The sequence below is a fragment of the Antechinus flavipes genome, chromosome 4 (assembly GCF_016432865.1).
Source record: "Antechinus flavipes isolate AdamAnt ecotype Samford, QLD, Australia chromosome 4, AdamAnt_v2, whole genome shotgun sequence".
Classification (NCBI taxonomy): Eukaryota; Metazoa; Chordata; class Mammalia; order Dasyuromorphia; family Dasyuridae; genus Antechinus; species Antechinus flavipes.
In genome coordinates this window covers 411,881,498-411,895,959 of record NC_067401.1, presented here as the reverse complement: position 1 = coordinate 411,895,959, position 14,462 = coordinate 411,881,498, and the positions used below count along the sequence as shown (strand labels likewise).

Genomic DNA, 14,462 nt, shown 5'->3' with positions numbered 1-14,462 from the left:
GGCTATGCTTGACTTCCTTCTTTCTGTATCATTAATTTTAATATGGGTTGGTCACTTTTCCCTTAAGATTCCCATCATTACTACTTGAGCAGTCAGTTCTGCTTTGTTAGTCAGATTCAGATCCGGAATAACAGCTTCCCTGGGCACTGGTTAAGATGATGATGTCTAAAAACAGGATTTGGATTTTTGGATTAAAATTTAAAATGTTGGAATTATAGGTTATTGACTAGGGATAGAAAGAATTGAGGGTACTGAAATAGAAATGATGGGAACCTTGAAGAGAAGTGGCAGGCTAATTTTAGAATTTGTAACAGAGAAGGAGAAGAATGTCAGAAATAAGTCTGATGCATGTCTTTGATTTGGGGAAAGCAGAATTTACTTTGTAAAACTATCTTTCTCTCTTTGATCAACTGGTAGCACTGACAAAAATATCATCCCTTCCCCAAAGGTCTTAGATTTTTTTGGGTTTAATCTCCAGCCATATATCTTAGGTTCCTTCTGATGTTTTTTTTTTTGGTCTTCACATGAAATGTAAAGAATGGATAGTAGTGGTCAGGTTTGATGCACCTTGGGATGTTCTCCATTATATCATAAGTAGACAAAACTCTTTTTTGTCCACATCAGGTAGAATGTGAAAAAGTCTTAAATTTAGTGAATTAAGGTGTTCATCTTTTCCATAAAAATTTAATGCTATATCTAAGGTAGACCACTGGTATCCACTACAACCAGGATTAATGTGACCTTCACCACAAGGAACCTTAATATTGATCAGTTGCCACTGATGTGCAAGTAAGTCCAAGAACTTTGGCAAGGGCAATAGTTTCCAGACCATTTACCTTACTTCCTGCCCAATCTTTGCAGACAACATTCAGAGAAGAAATTCAGCCATTCCCTCTCCCCGAACTGTTGGCAGACTGCTGCTGAGGAGATGGGCAAAGTCAGAGTAGCTGAAGCAGCAAAACACTTTGGGGGAGAAACAGGAGACAGCATGTACAGTTGAGTCAGAGTTTAATGACCACCTGTTCTCAGACCCTGATGGAGACAGTACAGGGTCCTGAATGGAAGAACTTTGGGACTAGCTCTCCTAGACCATGGGTCATGCTTCCAATTCATCACTGATAGGGAGTGACTCTTATGGAGAAGGAACTCAACCCATCCTTGATATTACCAAAACCAATTGACTGCCATCCACGAGAATTAGAGTAATCTCCAGATCACCAAACTGTTCTCAGTCCAAGTCCTGACAACTCTAAGCTAGGAAATGAATTCTTTTCTTTTTCTTTTTTCAATTACATTTTATTTTTCCAAAATACATGTAAAGATAGTTGTTAACATCCATTTTTGTAAAACTTTGTGTTTTCAGTTTTTCTCCCTTCTTTCCCTTACTTCTTTCCTCTCCAATAGAGTGAGTAACCTGATATAGGTGAAATATGTGAAATAGGAAATTAATTCTTGTGGACATTAATAAATAAACCAGTAAACACTTAATAAGTGCCTACTATGTGCCAGAAGGGCAGCCAGGTAGCAAAGTGAATAAAACACTGAGCCTGAAGTCACGAAGACCTGAGTTTAAATGCTGCCTCAGACACTTATTAGCTGTGTGATCCTTGGGCAAGTCACTTGACTCTGTAAGCTCAGTTTCCTTATCTGTAAAATGAGCTGGAAAAGAAAATGGCAAACACTTCAGTATCTCTGCCAAGAAAACCCCAAATGGAGTCACAAAGAAGCAGACATGACTGAAAAATTACTCAACAACAGCAACATTGACAACAACAAAATGTTCCAGGCACTGGGAATACAAAAAGAGGCAAAAGAAAGTTCCTGTCCTCGAGGAGCTTCCAATCTAATGAGATTCTATGTGATAATTACTTTTGCAAGTTCTGTATCCGTTTTTTTCTCAGTGGCCACAGCTATTGGTGACCTAAGAAAAAAGTTTTGGCCACCAAAATCCTTGGCTTGAGAAATGACTTGAAATAAAAAATGGACGTGGTTTAATCAGTGGAAATATTATCATATCTTTGGCATTGCACCCTAAGGATCATGAAGCCTTTCCATTCACTCTGTTGGTTAAATTTCTATAATCTGTTTCTCTCTCTCTATTAGAAAGGGAACTCCTTGGTGGTACGGATTGTTTTCCATTTATCTGCCCAATATTTTGTACATAAGGAGTACTCAACATTCATTCATTCTTTCCAAGTGTTGCATAATTCCATATTGCCTATGAAACAAAAGCTGGATCTAATCTTTAATATGATTGCAACACAGCAGTGGAATATTTGGGGATTTTTTTCTTTAACTAATTCTCAGAATATTTGAATCTTGGGATAAAGTGATTGGACATTTAAGCCATTCTGAACTGCTTTTAACTTCTAATTAACAACATAGAACAGACCACTTTGGAGAGCAGGAGAGACTGGTTGTTTGAAGAAGGTGTTCTTAGTCTTGGACTGATGATAGTATAGCAAGAAGAAAGCTATCTGAGAAATGATGGGATACATGTCAAGAGATGAGGACTTGCAGTAGCTGTCCAGGGAAGCAGGAAAAAGGTGAAGTACAAAGAAAATGAATAACTAATCACAGGAACAGATTGATGGTAAAATTATAGGAAAACTAATGTGTTTAGTTTAGATTAATTTAGATGTATATTCTTCTAAGGGATAATGTTTGAAGTCTTTTAACTCAATGTTTAGCCAGGAAGTCTGAATCAAAGTCTTCTTAATGGGGAGGAGATGTTTAGGTCTATAGAGAAGCTTCAATTTTTTTTTCCCTCTCAGATTTCACCTAACACTGGTCTTTACCACTCTGAATCACAGTGGATGGAATGTAGGACTTGGAGTAAGGAAGAATTGAGTTTGAATGTTGCCTCAGACATTTACTGTCAGTGTTACTCTGGGCAAATCACTTAACCTGTCAGTTAAATACTTCAGTTTCCTCATCTGAAAAATGAGCACAATACTGGCACCTGATTTTGTGAGGAGCAAATGAGTTAACATATGTTGTAAATCTTAAAGTGCTATCTAAATGTCAGCTATTTTCATTATTTAATAATTATGATGGCGATGTATCATGTATTAGAGTTAGTTATCTGTGTTTGTGTTCTGCCTCCACTAAATTATAAATTCCTTAAGGAGAGAGTTCATCTTATCTGAATTTCATATCTTTTCCAGCACAATATTGTGCGTTCAATAGGTATTTAATTAATGTTTATTAAATGAGTAGGGGGGCTGGCAAAAATAAAACTCATGTTTATGTAGTACTTTAGAGTTTGCAACATACTTTCCTCATAATATCCCTGTAAGGCAGGGAGGACAAGTATTATTTCATTTTGCAGTTGAGGAAGCAGAAAAAGACTATATCCCAGGTGTTCTTGACCTCAAGCTCCATACACTTTTTTTTTTAAACTACCTGCACCATTCTGCTTCTTCTCTCCCCCTCCCCATCTGCACAATACACACTCAAGTTCTCTTGATATGGCTTGTTAGTTAGTAAACTAGCATTTATTAAGCAACAGCTATATATTAAGAGTTGGAGTTTTTAAAAAATGGATTCAGGAAGATCTTGATTAAAATCCTGCCTTTGATACTTAATTAGTGATATAACCAAGGTGAGGCAACTAGGTATCAAAGCGGATAGAATGCTGGGCTTGGAGTTAAGAAGACTTATCTTTCTATTTTCAAATGAACATTTCAAAGGGCAGTAGATAACAGGTCATAATACTTGGAAGTCCATAGACTAAAAAGTCCAACCTATACCTGAGCAAGAGTATCTTCTACAATATAAATGGTTAGTCAGCTTTTATTGGGACCTCCCCAGTGATGGGGGAACTTATTACCTCCCAAGTCAACCCTCATCTGGGTTGCTGTTGGCTGACTAATTTTTGTTGTTGTTGTTGTTTTTCTTAAATTCAGTTTTCAGCCTTTGCAACTTCCATCCATTCTCCCCTTTGGGACCAAATAGAACAAAGTCCCTTGATGCTAATTTACAGTTGAATGATTTACAGTATATTTCTCTAAGGGGAAAAGAATAAAAATTAAGTTGCTTTTTTGTATATGGCCTGGGTTGATTTTCCCCCCCTGAGTCATTGACTCTTAATAAAAATTTCCCACCCCTGCTGTAAGTTGCAGGTATGCTCTGAGATTCCTGGTGTCTTGCTCTTGGCTCCATTAGTAATTTGAACCTTGACTGCAGGCAAATTATTATAAGTCTCTCCATAAAGTGGATACTTATAACCTTGGCATTGGTCAGAGAATACTGTATCTTGGAGAGTATCCAATAGAGAGAACTTCACCAGCTGATCTGGGAAAACAATGAAGTGTTTCCATTTATGGGCATTTTCCTTGACTGAAGTAAAGGATCAGAAAGGGTAGTTGGTTTGGGTTTTTTGCTTGCATGATTTTAAGCTCTGAGTTATTATGCAAATATTGACATAATTAATTAATGAAGAGGGGATCTTGAAAAGGAAAGAACTGCTCTAGCTTTAGTAGTATTGCCTTTTTTTGGCTGGTCCTTTAAAAGCTTGTGCTTCAGTTTAAAAAAAAAATCACAAGGGAGTTTGAAAATGGGCAGCATTCCATGCATTCTCTTTCAAAGTTAACTAAGGTAATCGTGGCTCTTTAAAGTAAAAATCAATATGTCTCTGATAATTTTCTTTTTGAGGGGTTTTGAGGGGGAGAGGAGGATTATGAAATTCATTAAATTGCATTGAAAAAATTGTGTCCCTTGGAAACAAAAAAAAATAGAATATGTTTGTGACCACTGATTCAATTTGATATGTGCTTTAAAAAAACAATAAAACAAAACTAAGTTGTGTGTAGCAGAAATGCACAGCTTTCTCTGCAATCTGAGGACCTTAGAGGCCAACCACAGGATATGAACCCAGGTGTTGATTCTAAAGTTAGTGCTCTTTCTTATACCACACAGTCAAGTCCAGAATTAAAAAAAAAAAAAAGAATGCTCCTGGGGAGATGACTGAGAAACAAACAAAACTGGACAAAGGGGGTTTTCAGAGCTGTCCATAATTCATCCTGGCCACACCTTTCAGAAATAGTCAAGTGCTTTTCTTGCTTTCTTTTTTAGAACTGCTGAACTGTTAAAGTATCCCAGTCAGCACTTGGAATTAATCTCCATATGAATGTCCAAACATTCTAAAAGATTAGAAAGAAAATCCAAGTGTTGATTTCTTAGAATAAGAGGCAGTTTAACTTCTGAACTCTTAAAAGGAAAGAGAGAGAGAGAGAGAGAGAGGGATAGAGAGAGAGAGAGAGAGAGAGAGAGAGAGAGAGAGAGAGAGAGAGAGAGAGAGAGAGAGAAGAGAGAGAGAGAGAAAGGAAGAGAGAGAGAAAGGGAGAGAGGGAGACAGAGAGGGAGAGAGAGACAGAAACACAAACACAGACACAGAGAGAGGCAGACAGAGACACAGAGACAGAAACAAGTAAACAGAGACAGAGACACAGATCAGACACACACATAGACAGACAAACAGATACCGAGAGAGACAAACAGAGGGAGAGACAGAGAGACAAAATTAGGAAGGACAAAGATAGGCAGAGATACAGAGAGATAAATATAGCCCAACAGAGGGATACAGACAGACACAGAGAGACAGATAGACACACAGAAAGATAGGCAGATAAAAAGAGAGATAAAGAGGCAGTGACACACAGAGAGATACAGAGATGGACAGAGAGAGATACAGAGAGAAAGAGAGACAGAAAGAGACACAGAGATAGACACACAGACAGAAAGAGATACAGAGGAAGAGACAGACAGACAGACACAGAGGGAGACAAAGAGAGAGAGACAGACAGAGACTAATAGAGGTACAAAAGAAGACAGACACATACAGATACAAAGATAAAGAGAGAAGCAGAGACAGAGAGATACAGAGGGAGAGAATAAGAGAGACACAGACAGACACAGAGGCAGAGAGACAGAGACCACAGGTTGCCTTACTTTTAAAATGCCAAAGACCTAGTTTCAACGGACAGAAGCTGCTCCTTTCAGGGCCCCTGTGTGAAGCTTGGGTGGTATTCTATACCTACTTAACTGCCTGGGTGGCATTTATACATATAGCCCCAGAACTGTCTTAGAAGAGCTTAGCTAAAGAGAACTAGCAGAATTAAATAAATTCATAGTGGAATCTAGGAGCTGTCTCAGAGACAAAGGTGTATTTTTATAGCTGAGTTTGAGTTATGCACTGGGATTGAAGCATTTTATTTCTTACATGTATTTCGAATTCAAGAATCACTTATCAAACACTAGGAAGGAAATAAGCATTTATTAAGTGCCTATATGTGCCACAATGCTGTACAACTCTTGTTTCATTTCATCCTCATAACTGCCTTGGAAGGTAGATAATATTATTATCCACATTTTACAATGGAGGAAACTGAGGCAAACAGCAAGTATAGTATCTTGCCCAGGGATACAGATAATAAGTCAGATTTTAATTCTGGTCTTCATTCCAATAGACCCAGCACTTTATTCACTGTGTCACTGCGAGGTTTTATGTGAGGCCTCAGAAACACAAAAGAAAAAAAAAATTCAGCAGTCTATACTCTCAAGGAGCATGTTTCACTGGGAAGATATATCATTTACATAGATAAGGAAATGTAAAGTACATTCCCAGTAATATAAAATCACTTAAAGAAAGAAATGGTAATACAGGGTTACTTGGATTTAGAAAAATCTGTAGAAGGTAGCCCAATGCTATAAAAGAAAGGAGGTATTCTGTAAGGCAGAGATGAGGAGGGATTTACTTTAGGTAAGGGGAAAACCAAACCCGGATCTTTTTGGATTTTATGAAAAGACAAATTTGCTTTTTGTTTTCTGGGAGGCAACTATTAATTAAAGTAAATCAATATTAGAGAATCTGTCCAGAAGTTGGAACCAGATTGGAAGAGGAATGAGAAACTTTTAAAAATGGCAAGTATACTTTGCCTTGCTGTCTCAGAGATGGACTAGCTATATCTGCTCCTCAGGTTTTTTTTAACTACAAAAACTTGAATATAATTACCTTCCTTCCCTTCTCCCCTCCAACATTCTCTTTTTCTAGCTCTCTCTGCCCCACTCCTTCAAATGATGTTCCTATAACATTGTCTTGTCTGTTTGTCCTTTTCTGGACTAGGTCTAGGTTGTCAATCTCCTGCCTGAACTATGGTGGCCAAGATGGAATGCAGTACTTCAGGTATAGTTAAAATTTTGAAGGTTTTTTTTTTCCTATAATGCCATGGCTTGAACCCCCTTGTGTTCCTCACATTGGTGGGCATCAGTGGATAATGCCTTAGTTTCATTTAAACAGTTCATATCAGTTAGCTTTTACGAAAGTATATTTTTTCAAGGATATAGCATGAACAAAGTAAACAGAGACAGAAACACAGATCAGACATAGACAGACAGACATAAAGAGAGACATACAGAGGGAGAGACAGAGAGATAGATTTTCCTCCCAATATTTTGAGGATATACTCTCCCCTGTATCACCTTAAATCTGTGAGGGGAATAAGTACAAAGCACTTATTTCCCACCAAGTTCAAGTCCAGATGCAGTATGTTTACTAAATAAATTCTCCTCTTAAGCAACTACTAGTCTGAGTCCAGAAGGTTACTCCTGAAGGTCAGTGACTTTTTGCTACTTAGGGAATCAATGCTGAGCTTTTCATTTAATCCTCACAACAACCCTGGGAGGCAGGTGCCAATAATATTCTCATTTTACAGTTGAGGAAACTGAGGCAAAGTGAGTTTAAGTATAAGGTTCAGGTTACATAGCCAGTAAGTGACTGAGCCAAATTTGAACTCAGATCTTGAATCTAAGCCAAGCTCTCTGTCTCCTGAACTACCAGAAAAGAAAGTTTTCATTTGTTTGTTTGAATTTTGGAGTAAGAGCAGGAGAAAAATTGTGGGAGAAAAAGGGAAAAGCCTTGATGGAACTTGGTTTTCAAGTCTTAAGAGGACAAAGATGGCACAAGAGTGTTACTGTTCATTTACCAGTCACCATGTTACTGAGATTATCCCATTCTATATCTGAAGGGTCGGGGCAGTTGGTCTGAGACCTGGGGGAGAACTCTGTTCACATTTTAGAGTCATGGAATTTTAGAAGCAAAGGGAACCTGAGAGATTATTTCCCAGAATATTGATAGTTGAACAGGACTTCAGAGCTTGTCTAGTCCAAGGATTTCCCTTTACAACATTCGTAAGGACTGGTCATCCAGCCTCTAAGAGCTTTGCAGCAAAGGGGATCCTGTTGCTCTTGGCTCTGACCCATTCCACTTTGGATATTTTTAAGTAGGAGGAAGTATTTCTTTTTCTGGAGCCAAAATCTGCCTCTTTGAAACTTCCATCCATTGTTCTTAGTTTGACCTTCTGAAGCCAAGGGAGACAGATCTAGTCTTTCTTTCATAGGGCAGTCCTTCAAAAACTTGAATACAATTACCCTTCCTTCCCTTCTCCCCTCCAACATTCTCTTTTCCTAGCTCTCTCTGCCCCACTCCTTCAAATGATGTTCCTATAACATTGTCTTGTCTATTTGTCCTTTTCTGGACTAGGTCCAGGTTGTCAACTCCTGCCTGAACTATGGTGGCCGAGACAGAATGCAGTACTTCAGGTGTAGTTAGATCAGTGCAAAACTCAAAGAGATTATTAGCTCTCTCCTGGCCATAATCTTAGGATGCAACCCAAGACTGCCTGAGTTGGCATTTTTGTCTGTCGTGTCACACTGTTGACTCATGTTGAGTTTGCAGGCCACTTTGGTTAGTTTATCTGTTTGTCTGTTTGACATTACCTAGTGTCTAGCCACAATAGTCCCATCCTGTTTTTATAAAAACTACTGATTTTCTTGAACCTGAACATAAGCATAGAGTGTTAGAATCATAAAATATTGGAAATGAATGAACCCTGAAGAATAAGTCAAGTCCCACAGAAGTGAAATGATGAAAGCAATATGGTTAGAGGCAAAGGGGCGATAGGATCACTTAGAGGTATAGTAAACATTATAATTTTTCATGATAGAACTGAGACCCAGAGAGTTTAAGTGACTCTTGTAAGGAGGTCAAAGCAGAAAACTCAAGTCAAGTCAATAAACATTTATTAAGCACTTATTGTTTATTAGACAGTGGACTAAGCACTAGAGCTACAAAGCAAGGAGAGGAAATCATCAGATACCCATTCCTACTCTCAAGAAGCTTATAATCTAATGGGGGAGACAACATACAGAAGCCACACCAGTCCTCTGATTCCAAATCCTTTCCTTCCAGACTGTCTTTGTGGATTTTCCTATCAGCCCGTGGAGGTAGATTTAGTTCTGGGTTTTTGTGATGTCTGGTGGAGGGGGGACGGGGCAGGGGAAAGTTCTTTAGACCATGTGTCCTTTAACATTTTTGGATATTTGATCCTTTTAGCAATATGATGTAACTTATAGACTCTTCAGAATATTCCTTTTAAATGCATACAATAAAATACATAGGATTGCAAAGGAAACCAATTATATTGAAATAATTATCTATTTATATGTTTATATATGTATGTATACACAGTTATATGCATGTATATATACATGTATGTATACACATGTGTATACATGTAGATATGCATATAGAAATACATTCTCTCTCTATATATATGTACACTTATTTATACACACACACACACACACACACACACACACACATTCCTATCACCTCGTGGCGGACCCCAGGTGAATAATCCCTATCTTTTCTGTGATTATCAAATGAAAACTCTTTGACTCACACTCCAATAACTCTGAACCCCTGAAATAGTAGCAGGTCTGATACCATCTCTCTAGGTGCTTCTAGCTGTGATCCAGGGTCTCTCTGGTCTATTTCTGACCTTGTCCCAGGATCCCAATTGAAAAATATTCTTTTCTCCCACTCCTTGGCTAAGAGAAGATCCTGGAAATGAACTGGCTCCCTGAGCAAAACTGTAGGTACTTGGGGGAGCTCTGGAGTTTTGTGGTGAGCACTGGCCCCTAGACTGAAAAGGAGAGGCCTGAGGGAGCTCTAACAGGGAGCACTCAGGCTCCCTTCTCCTTCCCTCTCCTCCCTGAGCCCTGTCCAGGTATGTGCTATTTTTGTGGTTTGAGGAGGAGCATGGCGGCTGGCTTAAGGAACTTCTAAGTCTGTGTGTGAGTGAGTGAGGGTGTAGATGTATGTATGTTTGTCTGCCTCCCGAGGGCTGGGCCTCCTTATTCACAAGGTGAGTCACATTATGAAACACACTTTTTCTTCCTGTCAGGACTGAGTCAGGTAGAGGAGTCGATATAACCACCTGATCGGGGAAAAGGAAGACACAGCAGAAACCTGAGTGCACATCACGGAGAGGCTCCAGCCAGCCCTCCCAGCGGCTTCCCTGCTGTCCCTGCTGGGTCCAGGAGGCTTTCTTTGGGTCCAGAACACCTGGAATCCCCCCTTCCTCCTTTGGGATGTCTCTGCTCTGGCTGAGCTGTTTCTGCTTCTTTTTCCTCCCGCCTGCAGCCCTGAGCACGTCTAGGAGGGAAGGTGAGTTACGAAAGCAGGTAAAGTTTTACTTGGAAACTGGGGGTGGGGGGGAATTTTCCTGTTTCCTCCCTGAGACACATGTACCCCAAAGGTTCTAAATCTCTCGGGATCCTTTTAGGGCAGTCCTCTTCCTTTCTCCTCAGGGATTGCCCTGGTATTCTACTTGGAAGGAGGGAAAAACTAACATGTTAGGGTGTGATTTTAAGATGTGAATCTAATGCGTAGGGCCAAATGAAAGTTTTTCTCATTTCTCCTACGTTCCTAGGGTCTAGGATCCCTAGCTTAATCAGTAACTTGCTGGTATGTAATTCCCTTTCATTATGGATTTTTTAAAAAGGATTTTGGAATATTTTCAGTGGGTGTGAACCCTGAAAAAGATTAGGGGGAAAAAACTTTTCAAGAGCCTTTCTGGAATTTAAATGCCTTGTTTGGGGCAGAAAATTGGACTTTAGAATAATAACAACTGTATCTTACATTTGCATAACGCTTTCTACTTTTCAAAGGACTTTCACACACGCCTAGAAACTCATATTATGATTATCTCAAGCATGACAATATGTAACGGTGTTTTTATTGACAGTGAGGAGGTTGACTTTGTAAATGAATACATAATTACACAGGTTGGCATGACGTATATTTGTACTCCCAGCTCTGATATTTACTAGCCCTATGAGGTCAGACAAGTAACAACGTAGCTGAGTCTCAGTTTCCTTATCTATAAAATAGAGCTCCTAATACCAGAACTACCAAGCTTACCAGTTCTTATGTGAAAAATGCTTGGGCAACCTTACAGTGCTGTATTGCTGTGATTATATGCGGTTATCATCACAGCTAACAGTTATTTAGCACTTAGCATGTGCTAGGCACAGGGCTGAGAGCTTTACAATTATTATTTCATTTGATCCTCACAGCCGCTGAAAGGTAGGCTGTTGTTATCATCTCCATTTACAGGTGAGGAAACTGAGTCAGGCAGAGGTTAAGTCTAGGCTCATACAACAAGTGTATGAGGCTGAATCTGACTTTAGAATCAGCACTCTGTCTACTGTATACTAGTTGAGATTTTTCATGGTTTTAAAATAGTCTGGAAGAACACATTAAAGTTAAGTTTTACAATTATTATTTTATTTGATCCTCACAGCAACTCTGAAAGATAGCTGTTATATCATCTCCATTTACAGGTGAGGAAACTGAGTCAGGCAGAGGTTAAGTCCAGGCTCATACAATCAGTGAATGACTGTAGGATCGGTACTCTATCTACTGTGTATGATATAAATAGATTCTAGGTGGCATTTTTCATAGTTTCAAAATAGCTTGGAAGGACACATTAAAGTATCTGATGTAGGATCTGAAGCTGTAAATCTTTCTGATTCCAAACCTAAGTAGTCCATATTACCTCCACATATGCTAGTATAATGTGGGAACCAAAGACCAACTCATCTTTGAAAAGCTAAAAATGACTTATATTGGAGTGGTTCGGTGGGCCATTAGAAAGGTGTATTGTTTTCCATGAGACTGGGATAAGGGATCTCATCTCTGTGGAGGACATCTGTGAAGTGTCAGGAATAGAACTTTAGACATTATCTGATTCAGTCCCCTCATTTTACCATGGAAGAGTTGATCAGCCAGAAAATGTAAGTGACTTGTCCAAAATAACACATCTAGTTAGTGTTTTGTCCAAAACATGATAGTTAATTAGTGTCTTGTCCAAAGTATTGCAGCTAGTCAGTGACAGCAGATCAGGTCTTCCTCTATATCTAACTATTCATCTACCAAAAGTGATTGATGGAAGAGGAAGTTATTTTCATCTAATATTCAAACACATAGGATTTGATATTATATATGTGAAAATTTTGGTTACTTTTCTTCATCATTCCATGTTTGTTTGTATTTTGTCCCCTCTGCTATATCATTCCTTGTACATTTTTGTATATAACAGCAAGTGATTTCTGCCTGTGTGACCCTGGCAAGAATTGGGCCAAATGATGCCTTAAGCTCTCATTCAGCTGTGAGCTAGTGGTATAGGTCTCAGATAATCAATGGAATAGTATTACCAAAGAAAGTGAGCTGCGATAATAGATTTTGAGTCTTCAAGGCTGAGTCCAGAAACTGAGGCCAGAGAACTTAAATACTTGGCCAACTGATTTTGGGCATCATTGAGGCAGAGGCTGGATCTGAACCAGGTCCTTCGGATCCCAAATCCAGTGTTCTTTTTTCTTTCAACAGCACAGGGTTATAGTTACTTTGTATATTGTCAAGATTTGATCGACTTCTAACATTTCTACCTTGGGACCTAACACAGAAAATGGAAATGGAATCGATGTTCAGGTTCACCTCATTTCTTTCATCCTCTGTTCTTTGGGAAGTAGAGGAAGAAAGACTTGTAGCATGAAGAAGGGATAACAGTGCTTGTCTCTCATAGTGCCATTAGAATATTTTGGGACCTCCATTGTATTTTTGCTTATTTTGTCAAACATTTCCTAATTTTACTGTAATCTGGTTCAGACTCATACTACGGAACCTTGCCCCACACTGCTCTGTGTCTACATCATAGGCAGGGATGACTCTGCCAGTAGAATTAGAGATATTTGAAATAAGTAGTCCAGTGGCACAAGCAGTGCAAGTGGCTCATCAGAAATGATTATCATTTTTCTACTGGGCTTATACCCCAAAGAGATACTAAAGAAGGGAAAGGAACCTGTATGTGCCAAAATGTTTGTGGCAGCCCTGTTTGTAGTGGCTAGAAGCTGGAAAATGAACGGATGCCCATCAATTGGAGAATGGTTGAGTAAATTGTGGTATATGAATGTTATGGAATATTATTGTTCTGTAAGAAATGACCAGCAGGATGAATACAGAGAGGACTGGCGAGACTTACATGAACTGATGCTAAGTGAAATGAGCAGAACCAGGAGATCATTATATACCTCAACAATGATACTGTATGAGGATGTATTCTGCTGGAAGTGGATCTCTTTGACAAAGGTATCTAATTCAGTTTCAATTGATCAAGGATGGCCAGAAGCAGCTACACCCAAAGAAAGAACACTGGGAAATGAATATAAACTGCTTGCATTTTTGTTTTTCTTCCTGGGTTATTTATACCTTCTGAATCCAATTCTCCCTGTGCATCAAGAGAACTGTTCGATTCTGCACACATATATTGTATCTAGTATGTATTGTAACCTATTTAACATGTAAAGGACTGCTTACCATCTGGGGGAGGGGACGGAGGGAGGGAGGGGAAAAATCGGAACAGAAGTGAGTGCAAGGGATAATGCTGTAAAAAATTACCCTGGCAGGGGTTCTGTCAATAAAAAGTTATTTAAAAAAAAAAAAGAAATGATACCATTTAAAGTGAGGGTGGGTTAGCTTGTACCTTCTAGAAGGAAATGGTCAAACCTAGACAAAAGTGGGAAGACCTGATCCTCTGCCGTTAACTAACTGTGTTACTTTAGACAAGACATTAACTAGTTGTAGTATTCTAGACAAGCTACAAACTAGCTGTTTGCTTCAGTTTCCTCATCTGTAAAATGAGCTGGTCAGAAGGAAATGGCAAATCTCTAGTAGCCAAGAAAACCCTAAATGGGCTCATGAAGAATCAGCTTATGAAATGACTGTGACTTTAAATAGGTAGCTTTAAAAAATTAGCATTTGATAACTAGTCTTCTTACATTGAGTCTTCCCAAACTTTGCTAGACTGGTTTTGGGGCTTACAAAACACTTCACATATACTATTTCATTTGATTCTCACAATAGCCCTGGGAAACAGGTACTATCATTATTAAACCCATTTTACAGAAGCAGAAACCAAGGCTCAGACAGTTTTAAATATTTGCATAGGATCCCATAGCTAGTAAGTGTCTGAGGCAGGATTTGAATTCAGGTCTTCCAGATCCTAAATCCAGAATACTATCATCTATACCGTGCTGTCCTTCTTTAAAAGCTGCAAAGC

At 38.9% G+C, this 14,462-nt stretch overlaps 1 protein-coding gene across 1 annotated transcript in view; it reads left to right on the top strand.

The window, feature by feature from the left end:
- Positions 1 to 10,125: 10,125 nt before the first annotated feature.
- LAMC2 (laminin subunit gamma 2) overlaps positions 10,126 to 14,462 on the top strand; it is a 75,388-nt gene continuing 71,051 nt past the window's right edge. Inside the window, exon 1 of the mRNA XM_051998809.1 lies at positions 10,126 to 10,510. Coding sequence (XP_051854769.1) covers positions 10,435 to 10,510 — 76 coding nt within the window. The 5' untranslated portion in view covers positions 10,126 to 10,434. The remainder of the gene's footprint in view (positions 10,511 to 14,462) is intronic.